The 14485-nt window shown below is 42.4% G+C and overlaps 1 protein-coding gene across 1 annotated transcript in view; it reads left to right on the plus strand.

Annotated features, from left to right (window-relative positions):
* Positions 1-14485, plus strand: part of LOC143757270 (sodium- and chloride-dependent GABA transporter 2-like) — a 39595-nt gene that overhangs the window by 11521 nt on the left and 13589 nt on the right. Inside the window, exon 10 of the mRNA XM_077248271.1 lies at positions 13155-13292. Within this exon, the coding sequence (XP_077104386.1) occupies positions 13155-13292 (138 nt within the window). The remainder of the gene's footprint in view (positions 1-13154; positions 13293-14485) is intronic.

Genomic DNA, 14485 nt, shown 5'->3' on the forward strand with positions numbered 1-14485 from the left:
GCGCCATTCCCCTCTTACGGACCGGATACGTGCGCCATTTCGCTCCGGTGGAATTCCCTTGTCCGGAACCTGTTGAGCTCCTCCGTACCCCCCCCAACGTCGGACGTGGCGGAACGTCTGGTGTTAGGCCTACCACTCGTATGCAGTGTGGAACCTGTGTTAGGCTGGGTCCATATGTTGCGGTCCCTACGGCGACCCCATATGTGTATTCTTCCACGATACGGCTCCCCAAGGTGAGCCCGTGTCTTTCCCTTGGCAGAGTCCTGCCGTCACTGTAAATTGGTGTGTCTCCCCCCTCTCTAGGCTGGAGCCACCCCAGTGACATTCCATATGTTATACTGCCCGGCTCTCCGCCCAGTTCATATGTGTATTTCCCCCCCCCTTTCGGGTTGGTTGGGCTCCGCAGCGTCCCTTCCTTCCAATGTTGGGCACGCTTTCCCAGTGTTACCAAGTCTAAATGAGTGGGTCTTGTGGAACAGCAGCGACTTCCTGGCCTAAGCCCTGTCCTTTTCCGCTAGAACGTCGGGAGGATCAGAAGGCTTTTGTCTAGGCACTGGAAGGTGGCAGCGTTAGTGGCGTGTTCAATGGTTGATCCCATTTCAGTCGCGTCGACTACGTCCGACGTTATCGACTGAAAGGGAACGTCCTGGTTGCGTATGCAACCCACCGTTCCCTGAAGGAGGGAACGGAGGACGTAGTCCCCTTGCCACTACCGCTGGACCACCGCTGACTCCGAGTTACGCTCGGCTCCTCAGCGAAAAGCAAATGGTGCGTGCATCCACTTCCGTATTTATACCCGCGCTGCGGGGCGGAGTGTGAGATGCAAATCTCGCACGCCAATGTGTATTGGCTCGTTCAATAATACTCGAAGACGATAGGCTCCCTAGCGTTATCCCATTTCAGTCGCGTCGACTACGTCCTCCGTTCCCTCCTTCAGGGAACGGTGGGTTGCATACGCAACCAGGACGTTCTTTTTGTGTTTGAGATTATAACATGAATGTTCAGCATGAATGTTCAGCCAGTCATTCAGACCATTTTCTAGGCTGCCTTTAGTTTTGAGGAATTAAATTAAATATTTGTCTGGCTTTGGAAGTTAGATGTCTGTGTGAAAATACTCTATTCAGCCATTCATCCAGACCGAGCTTTTCGTCTGTTGGCTTTTCGACTGCATTAAATTTTGAGGAATTAAATGTTAAATACTCATCTGATTTTGAAGTCTGTATTAATTCACCTTTCATCCAAAGCATTTTTACTTGTCTGGTTGATATTTGGTTGCATTTAATTTGATAAATTAAAAAATAAATAAATGTATATATTAGGGCCGGGACTCGATTAAAAAAAATAAATCTAATTAATTAAAGGCTTTGTAATTAATTAATCGAAATTAATCACATTTTAATTGCATAAATATTTGACCTGAGAACAGTAAGAAGTAATTTGTTTCACATGGATTTTTAGTATACCATTGAATAATGACTGAATACATAAGCTTAAGCAACAAAATATTGTTTATTTTTGTTCAACCAAGTCCAGCAGGCCAGTGCAATTTTTGCCATTAAGTGTAGCAATAGCATATTAAGAAATATAGTACATTTCAGAAATTCAGGTAGCCTATAGGTTCACGCTAGCTGCTCTATGTTTTGCGTTGAGGTGATACTTGAGGCCCGATGTGCTGCGGTGATATGCGAATTCCTTGTTGCATAACTTGCACACAACCATGCTCTTATCGACGCTTCCAACCACGGGGCCAACCAAAGCAGTCTCGTCAGCTTCTTCGTTCATGTTCACTGTGGTTTGTTGTTGTCTGAAGTCATGAACGCTAGTTGGTGCTCCTGTATAATCGGTCGGCCGAAACTCATCCAGTAAGAAACGTTCCGTGGTGCGGAAAAATGTTGAAAAATGTTTAACGCGTTTAATCTTAATTAACGCGTTAAGAGTCTGTGATTAATTAATCTTAATTAACGCGTTAAAGTCCCGGCCCTAGTCTATATACATACATATAGATGTCTATGTGTTAGATGTCTTTACTAATATACTATTCGGCCTTTCATCTGGACTGTGTTTACTTATCTGGTTGATCTTTGGCTACATTTAATTCTGAGGAAATGGTGAAATCCCCGGGGGTAAATGGATAACACCTCATTATACGGTGCCCTCGGGGGCCGTTCTGCCAACCCCACCAGCTTATGTGCTTTGGGGTGCAGCGGTCCCCAGCGAGATCTAGTCTCAGTGTCTGACTCGCAGTAGGAGTGTTTAAGAGGGGTCAGTTCAGATGTTTCCTGCCGTTCATGCGTTTCAGAGCACCAGATTGGCTTCTGGTGGAAAATAATTAATTTAAAGGGGATAATAAAGCATTTTATTTGATAATATCAGTTTTTCAGTTTAGTGAGACTGGATCTGATTAATTGAGGGGAGGGCAGAGGGACAAGAAACAGGCAAGGCTATGGGTCTGTACGACTTCAATTCAGAGTGTAATCAAAGAATAATATTTAAACTGACTCAATCCCAATCAACAAATATAATAAACATTTAAATCCACACAAGAAATCAAATACCTGGTTAAGTTTAAGCGCTGGAAATTACAGGTGTGGAAACTGTAATCACTGTGATGATTAAGACTAAAATGTTTAGAGATGTAACCTCAGGCTCCGAATTGAAAATTAGATCTTTTATTAATTGCAATACCTCATTTGTGATATATACAGGTAGGTTGGAGTGTCCATGTGGATGCTTTTACATTGGGATGACTACTAGAAAATTAAAGATAAGATTAGCAGAACATAAAAATGTTATTCGAGTCTGTAACCCTCAATACCCTGTGGCCATACATTATAGGGATACAAATCATGGTAGCCCAAGTACATTGAAGATAATTGTCATTGAACATGTCCCCAAGTCCATAAGAGGAGGAGATAGGGTTAACAGGCTATTACAAAGAGAGACGTTCTGGATGTATGGACACTGAAAGCTACTACATTTCCAGGCTTAAATGGAGAATTAGATTTTGTACCTTTTTGTGAAACTATTATTTAAAAAAAAAAAAAATTGTGCAAATAAAATGTATTATGTATTATTTGATGTATACATCAACTGATTAGTGTACTTTGATCATTGTCACTTGTTCTAAAATACTTTATTTCATTGAATATATAATATTGATTGTTTACTTTGAATTGTATACAGTTTTCAAGATATAAATGAAATTGTTCATTTTTTTATGTATACAGTATGTATATGTGTATGTGTTGTATGTGTGTGTGTGTGTGTGTGTGTGTGTGTGTGTGTGTGTGTGTGTGTGTGTGTGTGTGTGTGTGTGTGTGTGTGTGTGTGTGTGTGTGTGTGTGTGTGTGTGTGTGTAGCCTATATATGTATGTATATAATTTTTTTTTTCTTCCTTTTTATATCGAGTTTGATTTAACTTCATAATGTGTGAGACACTATTTCATTCTTTGAACTTTTTTCCCTTCAGGTTGCCTTGCATAGTGTGACCAGGTGTTTGCTATTTGATTAATTAACTGCTACTTGAAATGTACCTGTGATTCTGTTTGTTACACACACCCTGACGAAGGCATATAGCCGCAACGCGTAGGTGTATCTGTCACCAATTTTATTGTTAAAAGCCATGATTCAATAAAGGCTTTTTATACTTTTTTCTACACTATTCGAGTACCTTGGACGATTTTTTGTTTTTGAGCATAATTATCCCAAGCAACCAAAGAGCACCGAGATTTTACACCCTGTGTAGGACTTCTCTTGCATTCTTTGCTGTGATTTAAATCCACTATTTTTGCATCACAGGATCAACAGGATGTTAGCATTACATTGGTTGAACACTGGCTTTTACAGTATATATACATTTAGCATAAACAAAATAATGACAAAAACTTACCATCAAATTCCTCATCAGTTTAGTCCAAGAATGTGTCCTGTAAATCATCAATCATCACCATCATCCTCCAGAAAATAATCCGCTGTAAAACCGGTTAAATCACAATTTGGGGCAATTCCACCGAGATTAATATAAAACAAGCTGTTTAAGCAATCAACTATTTTACGTTCCTGCTTCGGTACCGCAATGTCAGATGTCAAAACGACGCATCACCATCCAGCAAACAAATTATATTGACACGTAGCAGGCCTAAAATGTCCTTAAAATATGATTATTATTATTATTATTATTGGCAGAATATTGAGCTACAAAACAAATAAGCTGTTCTTCAAATATTGGCAATGACACGAAACAATCTCCACAAACATCTGAACCCGGCTTAAGTCGATTTTTTTTGTGTGTTTTTTTTTTTTTTGCCTTAACTAGTGTTGACTTGATTGCTGCTCGTGCAGATTGATAGTAAGGTCTGTTTATTCTTTCTAATAGTGTCACGATTAGCCACGCACTTCCTGGGTTAACTTGGACTACATTTCCTGTCATGCACCTCCCTAGACTGATTACACCAAACACCATACACCTGCACTGCGCTGATTACACACACCTGCATCTCATGCACACTCACACATATAAACCACTTCCACACACCACACCAGTGTGAAGTCTTGACTTTCCTGGATATCATTTCTGAGCTTTATTTCCCGAGTTAGATTTCTGTGTTTGACCTTTGGATTGTTTATCGTTGCTGACCCTTCTCTGCCTGCCCTGACCCTGGACTGTTTTACTGGACTCTGATTCTCTCTGCCTGCCTCAACCCTTTGCTTGTTATCTGGTTTGTCTCTGCCTTGTCTCCGTTGCCCTGTTTGCTGTTGTTGAGTCCGGCCTGTTTGACTACTCTAATAAATTCTGCGAATGGATCCCCTTGTGTCTGCTGCATCATTACAGAAGACTTCGCCACACCGAGATCCAGCAGCGATGCCAACCAGGGATACAGCAATACAACTCATGCGTCTCCGTCAGGGGAATCGGCCGATTGAGAAGTATGTCGAGGAGTTTATTGAACTGGCACCTCTAACCTCAATGGACACAGTATGTCTTATGATCTTTTTTAGAGGACTATCTGAACTACTTCATTCATGCCCTTGCATGATCCTCACTGGTCGCTTGAACAGTATATCGACCTGGCCCTTTCCTTGAGCGGTTCGGCACTTACTGTGGGCTTGGCGGACGAAGAACCCTGCAAGCTCACAGTACCCCCTGAGCCTGAGTCAGTTCACGTCACGCCAACCATCAAGCCTGCCACCGGATCGGTCTATGGCCGCCCAGGACTGGTTTCTAGCGTGGCAGATTCCCCGCTGATGTCTGCACGTGGTCCTAAGAGGGCCATCGTTCCAGGGTCTCGTCCAGCTCGAGCCTGTCCCAGAGCCAGTCCAGCCGAGCCTGGACTACACGTCAGCACAGCCGATCCAGAGACTGTTAACGTCACGCCTGCCGATCCAGAGACTGTTCACGTCACGCCTGCCGATCCAGAGACTGTTCACGTCACGTCTGCCGATCCAGAGACTGTTCACGTCACGACTGCCGATCCAGAGACTGTTCACGTCACGCCTGCCGATCCAGAGACTGTTCAAGTCACGTCTGCTGATCCAGAGACTGTTCACGTCACGTCTTCCGATCCAGAGATTGTTCACATCACGCCTGCCTATCCAGAGACTGTTCACGTCACGCCTGCCGATCCAGAGACTGTTCACGTCACGTCTGCCGATCCAGAGACTGTTCACGTCAAGTCTGCCGAGCCAGTGTTTCCGGACAAGATGGCATCCGCCGAGTCAGCGTCCCGGACAAAATGGCCGCCGCCGAGCCAGTGTCTCCAGACAAGATGGCCGCCGCCGAGCCAGTGTTTCCGGACAAGATGGCCGCCGCCGAGTCAGCGTCCCCTGACAAGATGGCCATCCCGGTGTCTGTTCCTGAGCCGGTGTCTGTTCCCTTTGCTCCTGAGCCAGTGTCTGTTCCTGAGCCGGTGTCTGTTCCTGAGCCGGTGTCTGTTCCTGAGCCGGTGTCGGTTCTGTTTGTTCCTGAGCCGGGGTCTGTTCCGGCCCATAACCCCATAGCTGCCCCCAAGGCAGTAGGTCCCCTGAGGGGGCCATGGAGGCCATGTCTCCTTGGCCACCTGAACTGTCTGATCCATCTTGTTCCCCTGAACTGTCTGACCAACCTTGGCCACCTGAACTATCTAGCCCACCCTGGTCCCCTGAACTGTATGATCCACCTCGGACCCCTGCACAGCCTACTCCGCCTTGGTCGCCTGCACAATCTGCTCCGCCCGGGTCGCCTGCACAGCCTGGTCCGCCCACGCTCCACAACCTAGGTCCACCCATGCTCCACGACCCAGGTCTGCCATTGCAATGCCCGGGTCCCGTACCCCTGCACGGACCTGGCCCTCCATCCCTCCCCAAGACCACTTCTGTTTCACCACCCTCCTGAACTCATGTGTTTTTTTGTTGTTTATTGAGCTTATGGTAGACGCTCTTAAAGGGGGGGGGGGGGGGGCTCTGTCATGATTAGCCACGCACTTCCTGGGTTAACTTGGGCTACATTTCCCATCATGCACCTCCCTAGACTGATTACACCAAACACCATACACCCGCATCTCATGCACACACACACACACAGACCTTCCTGGATATCATTTCTGAGCGTTATTTCCCGAGGTAGATTTCTGTGTTTGACCTTTGGATTGTTTATCGTTGCTGACCCTTCTCTGCCTGCCCTGACCCTGGACTATTTTACTGGACTCTGATTCTCTCTGCCTGCCTTGACCCTTTGCTTGTTATCTGGTTTGTCTCTGGCTTGTCTCCATTGCCCTGTTTGCTGTTGTTGAGTCCGGCCTGTTTGACTACTCTAAGAAATGTTGTGAATGGATCCCCTTGTGTCTGCTGCATCATTACAAATAGAAAAGAGGTAGAAAAGAAGTTCCTGAACCGAATGATATAAGAATCAGCAGGTGTTGTTGTGCTGAAATAAACCCAAAGACGATCGAAATCAATGTTTATGAAGCCCACGTCCGTTTTTTTTCTTTTTTTTTTTTTTCCGCAAAAGTATAACGTAGTGTCAATAAAATCATTAATTTCAGTATTTATCATGTTATAAATTAACATTTAATTATTGCATCTCAAAACCCTTGGTATAATCTATTTAACGCTCTTAAACTCATAATTAGATTCTGCAACTTTAGCCAGGGTTTCACAGGCGGGGTTACTGTAGGTGCCAGGTTTGGTTTGATGTCTTTTATTTTGAAATTTTTACTTTCAGTTTGTTACATTACTTGGTATAGGTGCATATTACCTGTTAGTTTGCGTGTGGTCAGCATGTAGGAAGGGGGTGAGTAGCTGGGACGCTCACTTTCTGTTGACCGTTTTAATTTAGTTTTATTTCATTTCATTGCTTTTTTGCTTACTTTACTGTCATCATTCATCATGTTGCTGTTCGTTTCAATGTTAAAATAAACCACCTGGATTTGCAAGTAACTGGTTGCCGCTATAGTCACAATTAATTACTTTTTTACAACAAAAATGAACCATCACTGAACTTACTTAAGCTTGTCAGGATTCAGACCAGGAGAAAGAGGTAAGTGATGAACTCAAACTTTCTTTATTTTCAAACAAAGGTAAGTATTCAAAGTTGCAGATGCTCATAAGTGCTCATGTAAGAGGGAGCGTGGCAGGAACGAATCCTGGTGAGTAACTCCTCTTCTTAGTGCAGAAACGTGAGTGAATCTCGTGGATCAGTAACCCTCCTTTCTCTCTTCACAGATCATCTTGGGACGGACAGGATTCAAGAAGGGCTCCAGGTGAGTTGATCCAGTATGTGCAATCGGTGATAACTTAACCAGTTCAATGATACTTTCACTTTCACTTGCAGAGTATCCGGAGGGACGTGAGACTCGTTTGTAGATTCCAGGAGACGGGGAACGAGAGTCGTGGAGCATATCCTGGGAACAGCAGAACAAGGATAACAGGGTTAGTATCTTGCAGGTGGATATACTTTCCGTCCGTTGCTGTAGGATGACTCAGAGCGTGATAAGTGGAGACTGGATAAGGGTCTTTTCCTGTCGGAGGCTTGACGATGACTGTGAGTAAACTGGGTGTTTTTATACTGGCTGGGAAGTGATCGCTGAGTGGAAAACAGGTGCTGGTGATTAATAATCTGGGGACAGGGATCTTTGCGTGGTGGTTTGTGAGGTCTCTGATTGGCTCCTGACAAAGCTGGACTGACACTATTTTCTTCTAGAAACAAACTTTGTTGCATTATTGTCCTGTTATCTCTATGTGAAGCTGCTTTGAAAAATCTGTATTGTAAAAAGTGCTTTGTAAATAAATGTGGCTTGACTTGACTTGACTTGGGTCCTGTCCACAGTGGTAGGCCCGGAGCAGTCTCTGGTTATGATTTTGAATTTGAATTTGAAATCTTTATTTCGAACATGGAAAAGAAACTATATATAAAGATATAAAACAATGTTTAAAAACATAGGAGAAAAAAAAAACAAATGAGCAGCAAACAAAGTACACTTCTTTCCTGTTAACATAGTTCTATTACATGTATGAAAAGGAGTAGGAAGAAGTAAAACTTATATACTCCTACCCCCTTGATTCTTACGGTCATTCATTTTTTATTTTTTATATTATTATTATTATGTTGTTCTATACACATATGCATACATTACACACACACACACACACACACACACATATATATATATATATATATATATATATATATATATATATATATATATATATATATGCTCACCTAAAGGATTAATAGGATCACCATACTAATACTGTGTTTGACCCCCTTTAGCCTTCAGAACTGCCTTAATTCTACGTGGGACTGATTCAACAAGGTGCTGAAAGCATTCTTTAGAAATGTTGGCCCATATTGATAGGATAGCATCTTGCAGTTGATGGAGATTTGTGGGATGCACATCCAGGGCACGAAGCTACCGTTCCACCACATCCCAAAGATGCTATATTGGGTTGAGATCTGGTGACTGTGGGGGCCATTTTAGTACAGTGAACTCATTGTCATGTTCAAGAAACCAATTTGAAATGATTCGAGTTTTGTGACATGGTGCATTATCCTGCTGGAAGTAGCCATCAGAGGATGGGTACATGGTGGCCATAAAGGGATGGACATGGTCAGAAACAATGCTCAGGTAGGCCTTGGCATTTAAAAGATGCCCAATTGGCACTAAGGGGCCTAAAGTGTGCCAAGAAAACATCCCCCACACCATTACACCATCACCACCAGCCTGCACAGTGGTAACAAGGCATGATGGATCCATGTTCTCATTCTGTTTACGCCAAATTCTGACTCTACCATCTGAATGTCTCAACAGAAATCGAGACTCATCAGACCAGGCAACATTTTTCCAGTCCTCAACTGTCCAATTTTGGTGAGCTCTTGCAAATTGTAGCCTCTTTTCCTATTTGTAGTGGAGATGAGTGGTACCCGGTGGGGTCTTCTGCTGTTGTAGCCCATCCGCCTCAAGGTTGTGCGTGTTGTGGCTTCACAAATGTTTTGCTGCATACCTCGGTTGTAACAAGTGGTTATTTCAGTCAAAGTTGCTCTTCTATCAGCTTGAATAAGTCGGCCCATTCTCCTCTGACCTCTAGCATCAACAAGGCATTTTCGCCCACAGGACTGCCGCATAATGGATGTTTTTCCCTTTTCACACCATTCTTTGTAAACCCTAGAAATTGTTTTGCATGAAAATCCCAGTAACTGAGCAGATTGTGAAATACTCAGACCGGCCCGTCTGGCACCAACAACCATGCCACGCTCAAAATTGCTTAAATCACCTTTCTTTCCCATTCTGACATTCAGTTTGGAGTTCAGGAGATTGTCTTGACCAGGACCACACCCCTAAATTCATTGCAGCAACTGCCATAGTGACTACTGACAAGTATTTATTTATCTAACCTCAAATATGTACTTATTCAAGCAGCAAAAAATAGTACCAAAAATAACAAAACAAACAAACAAAGAAAAATAACATAAACAATGGAGCACTCCTACTTTTACTACAGTGCTTCTTAATACCTCTTGAAAATAATTTATTTGTACATTTTTTTAAATAGGAATATGTTTGGGCATTGTTTTAGTTTCTCATTTAGTTTATTCCACAATTTAACTCCGCAAATTGATAAACATAATCTTTTCCTTGTTGTTCTAAATCTATTTTTCTTAAAATTTCCCCTTCCTCTTAAATTGTACCCTCCCTCCCTCTCAGAAAACATCTTTTGTAAATTCCCAGGCAATAAGCTATTTCTTGCTTTGAACATGAATAATGCAATTTGGTATTCGATTAGATCTTGAATTTTTAGCAATTTAGACTGCAAAAATAAAGAATTTGTGTGATCCCGAAATCCGACGTCGTGAATGATTCTCATGGCTCTTTTTTGCATTATAACTAGTGGCTGCAGTGAATGTAGATAAGTGCTTACCCAAACCTCTACACAATAATTCAAATAAGGTAACAATAGTGAACAGTACAAAATGCGAAGTGATTTATGCTCCAGTATGTGCTTAGCTCTTGCTAGGACTGCAATACTTTTGGACAGTTTGGTTTTGAAGTATTTTATGTGAGGCTTCCAGCAAATCTTTTCATCTATGATCACTCCAAGGAATTTATTTACTCTTTCTATGTTAATACCCTCTATCTGTATCTGTGCTTGATGATTTAACTTACAGTTTCCGAATACCATTAATATAGATTTACTCAAATTTATTGATAACCTATTTATGTCAAACCATTGTTTTATTTTCTTGAATTCTGAAGTGATTAATTCCAAGAGTTGCTGTAGGCTGTCCCCTGAACCAAATATGTTTGCATCATCTAATATATTGCAAATTATTGCAAATAATACAACATTCAATACTTCAGATACTTTACAAATATCATTGATATATAATAAAAGCAACTTTGGTTCCAACACCGACCCCTGGGGGACACCACAAGTCATGCCCAGACATTCAGACGAATAATCTCCCATCTTCACAAATTGTTGTCTATCTCTCAGATAACTACTTATCAGATAACTTGTTATGGAACAAGTGGTAAAGGCTTTGCTGGGAAAGGGGGCCATAGAACATGTTCCTTCCCCCGACAGAGAGTCCGAGATTACAGCCGGTATTTTATCGTTCCTAAGAAGGATGCAGGGTTGCGTCCAATTTTAGATCTGTGTGCGGAGACGAATCGTGACACAATCAGATCCGAGGACCGGTTTGTCACGGTAGATCTAGGACGCATACTGCCATTTTCCATCCTTCCTCAACTCAGGAAGTTCCTCAGGTTGCTTTCGGGGGGCAAAGCGTACCAGTATCCGTTTCTTCCTTTAGGCCTAGTCTTGTCAGTTCGGCATTGAGATGTCGTCCTCGCTACATGAGTCCTCGCTACATTTCTGCAGGATCAATTCTCCAGAGGGTTATCCCCCTCCACTCTAATGGTGCGTTCACACCGGACGCGAATAGATTGATAGCGCGAGTGATTTCAATGTTAAGTCAATACAAAGACGCGTTACGCGTAAAAAATTCCTGTGGCGCGAATGAGGTGTAGAGCGCGGCACGGTAGACACGAATTCGACTCATTCGCACGTCAAGTTCACGCGAATGGCGCGAATTGAGCGTCTGACGCGTTACGCGTGAATGATATATTTAGTGCTTTTTGTGCATTCACACGTTTGATGCAAATTCGCGTCTGCCGCCCGAGTTGAAAAATCTGAATTTCTGCGTCAATTCGCGCCGCGTTAACCAATCAGGATGGATTCAAAGTGTACACACGTATAACTAGATGCGGCAAGCGCGAATTTGACGCTCAATTGGCGTCTGGTGTGAATGCACAGTAAAGGTTTACATGGTGGACTAGCTGCTTACCACGCATCTTTGGGTGGTGTCTATGGGGAGAAACCGTTGGTGTTTCCTCCATGGTGTGTCGGATCAGGAGGAGTATGGTGGCTTGGTAAGCTTTATAATAGGACCAGGCAGGCTGGTCCTTTCCGGACACATTCATCAGGTTTACAACGTAGATTTGGGCTTTACCCCTGGGCCCCAGGAGATTCTGTATTTGTTGTGCTCGCCTGATTTCACACAAGACAGGCACTGGTCCCTATGGCAGCGTTGGTATGGATGTTACCATAGGGTCAATCTCGACGCAGTGTGAGTTTCCTTGAAAGGGAACTCCTCGGTTACGACTGTAACCTTGGTTCCCTGAAGAGGGAACGAGATGCTGCGTCGCCCTGCCATACTTCCGGTGTGCCGGTGATCGACTTGGTTTGGCCTATGGGAAGCTGACAATGTTTGGCCTGGGTGCGCTTTATAGCTTCCTTCCATGACGTCACCCGCCTATACGCCATTGAACTGATTTCATAAGTGCTTCACGATGCAATCACCCAGAGCGTTCCTATAGCATCAATCTCGACGGAGTGTCTCGTTCCCTCTTCAGGGAACTGAGGTAACAGTTGTAACTGAGGCATTTTGTTCTAAAAAAATGTTTATTAAACCACAAATCTATGTTTTTTTTTTATTAAAAAATTCAAGTCAACCATATAGTTAAAGGAATAGTTCACTTAAAAATGAAAATTCTGTCATAATTTACTCACCCTCAAGTTGTTTGAAACCTGTATAAATTTCTTTCTTCTGCTGAGCACAAAGTAACCAGACAGTGGATGTACCTCATTGAACTCCATAGTAATTTGTTTTTCCTACTATAGAAGTCAATGGGGTACATCAACTGTTTGGTTATCGACATTTTTACAAATATCTTCTGTTGTGTTCAGCAGAAGAAAGAAATTCATACAGGTTTGAAGTAACTTGAGGGTGAGTAAATGATGTCAGAATTTTCATTTTTAAGTGAACTATTCCTTTAAGCACTTCATATAACAGTGAACTCTGACATTTTTTTTTTTTATTACATAACTTGGAGTGTAACATTTTGATGATGTAAATGAATGTAGGTAAATGCAAATATGTGCACACTATAGATTAAAAATTGACATGGAGAAACACAAGGTAAATGTTGGAGTTCAAATGTTCAAGTCATTTTCAGACTTGTGAAGTGTAAAGACAGCATCTGCAAATACATTGGGATCTTTTGGTGTTGGAAAAACAGCTTCCAGTGTGTTACAGGGATAGTGCACCCAACAATGAAAATACTGTCATCATTTCCTCACCCTCATCGTACCAAACCTATCTGACTTTCCCTTTGAAGTTTGCTTCAATGGAAGCTGTCATGACATCAGTGATAGACCTGTTCCCTGTGGTGCTGCGCAAAGCAGGACGACGAGAAATGTTACTCCTAGTCTTCTGTCTCACTTGCTTCTTTGGCCAGCTCATCATGGTTACAGAGGTAAGGTGTGTGTGTGTGTGTGTGTGTGTGTGTGTGTGTGTGTGTGTGTGTGTGTGTGTGTGTGTGTGTGTGTGTGTGTGTGTGTGTGTGTGTGTGTGTGTGTGTGTGTGTGTGTGTGTGTGTGAGAGAGAGAGAGAGAGAATAAAATGAACTAAAGTTACCTTTTTCTTACCTATAATGGCCTAATGTTAAAGGGATAGATCACCCAAAAATGAAAATTAGCTCATCATATACTCACCCTCAAGCTGTTCTTAATCGGAATAAATACTTTCTTCTGCTGAACAGTTTTTTTTTTTCCATTCTATGAAAGTCACTGGGGGCTTTCACACTGGGTAGTTATAAGAACAAAAATTGTTTTTTAAAAAGTCAGTTATAGGAACTTCCCCTATGGCCATTTTCCTGGTTACATTCACACTATCAATAGGAACTCTGAAGTTCAAAACTCTGCTTTGTATTGCATGAGTTCGTCCAATCAACGTACTCTTGTGTCACTTGTAATTCCTATTGTGCTGGGTTTAGTGTTGCCACCCATGCCGGTTTTTCCGGTATTGTCTTTCTTTTTAAAAACCTGTCCCAGGAAATTTATACACTCTCCCGGGACATTCAGGTTTTCAAAAGGCTATATGAATATGTCCGGGTTTTCGAAAGGCTACACTGAATATGTCCCGGTTTTTGAAAGTCTACGTGAATATGTGTGTTCAAACAGCGCGTGCACGGCAGAGAGGTAGAGAGCGAGAGACTTGCGTGTGTGTGCTAGTGTGCCTCATGAAGCGCATTGTCTAAAGCCATCACAATTTAAATTTCATGTTATTGCTTTACTTCATGATCATCAATTAGTTTATAATATCTGAATATTTGATATTGAACTATTCTATATTCATAATAAATTAGTTACTTTCTTTAAATTTTTTATATTAGTAATACTAATTATGTTTACATGTGTAAATTTTTGCCATGTCTGCTTATTATACTGTGTTTTTAAGGGGCTTGTTCTCTTACGAGAGGTTCTCTCGTATTGTGTAAGTTGCTTACGCTACGGGTAAAGTCATCTTTTCTCGAGATATTGAAGCCAAAAATTATCCTTAATTTTGTATTTATTGTTAACGCAGTGCAGCAGCTAACAGACCTAGAGCAGGCTATCTAACGCCGCTATAGCGAATGCTTATGTGTCTAAAGGTCTGCAGTGCCCTTTG

This window comes from Siphateles boraxobius, unplaced genomic scaffold (genome assembly GCF_051911475.1).
Source record: "Siphateles boraxobius isolate OS27281-9 unplaced genomic scaffold, OSU_SipBor_1 30, whole genome shotgun sequence".
Classification (NCBI taxonomy): Eukaryota; Metazoa; Chordata; class Actinopteri; order Cypriniformes; family Leuciscidae; genus Siphateles; species Siphateles boraxobius.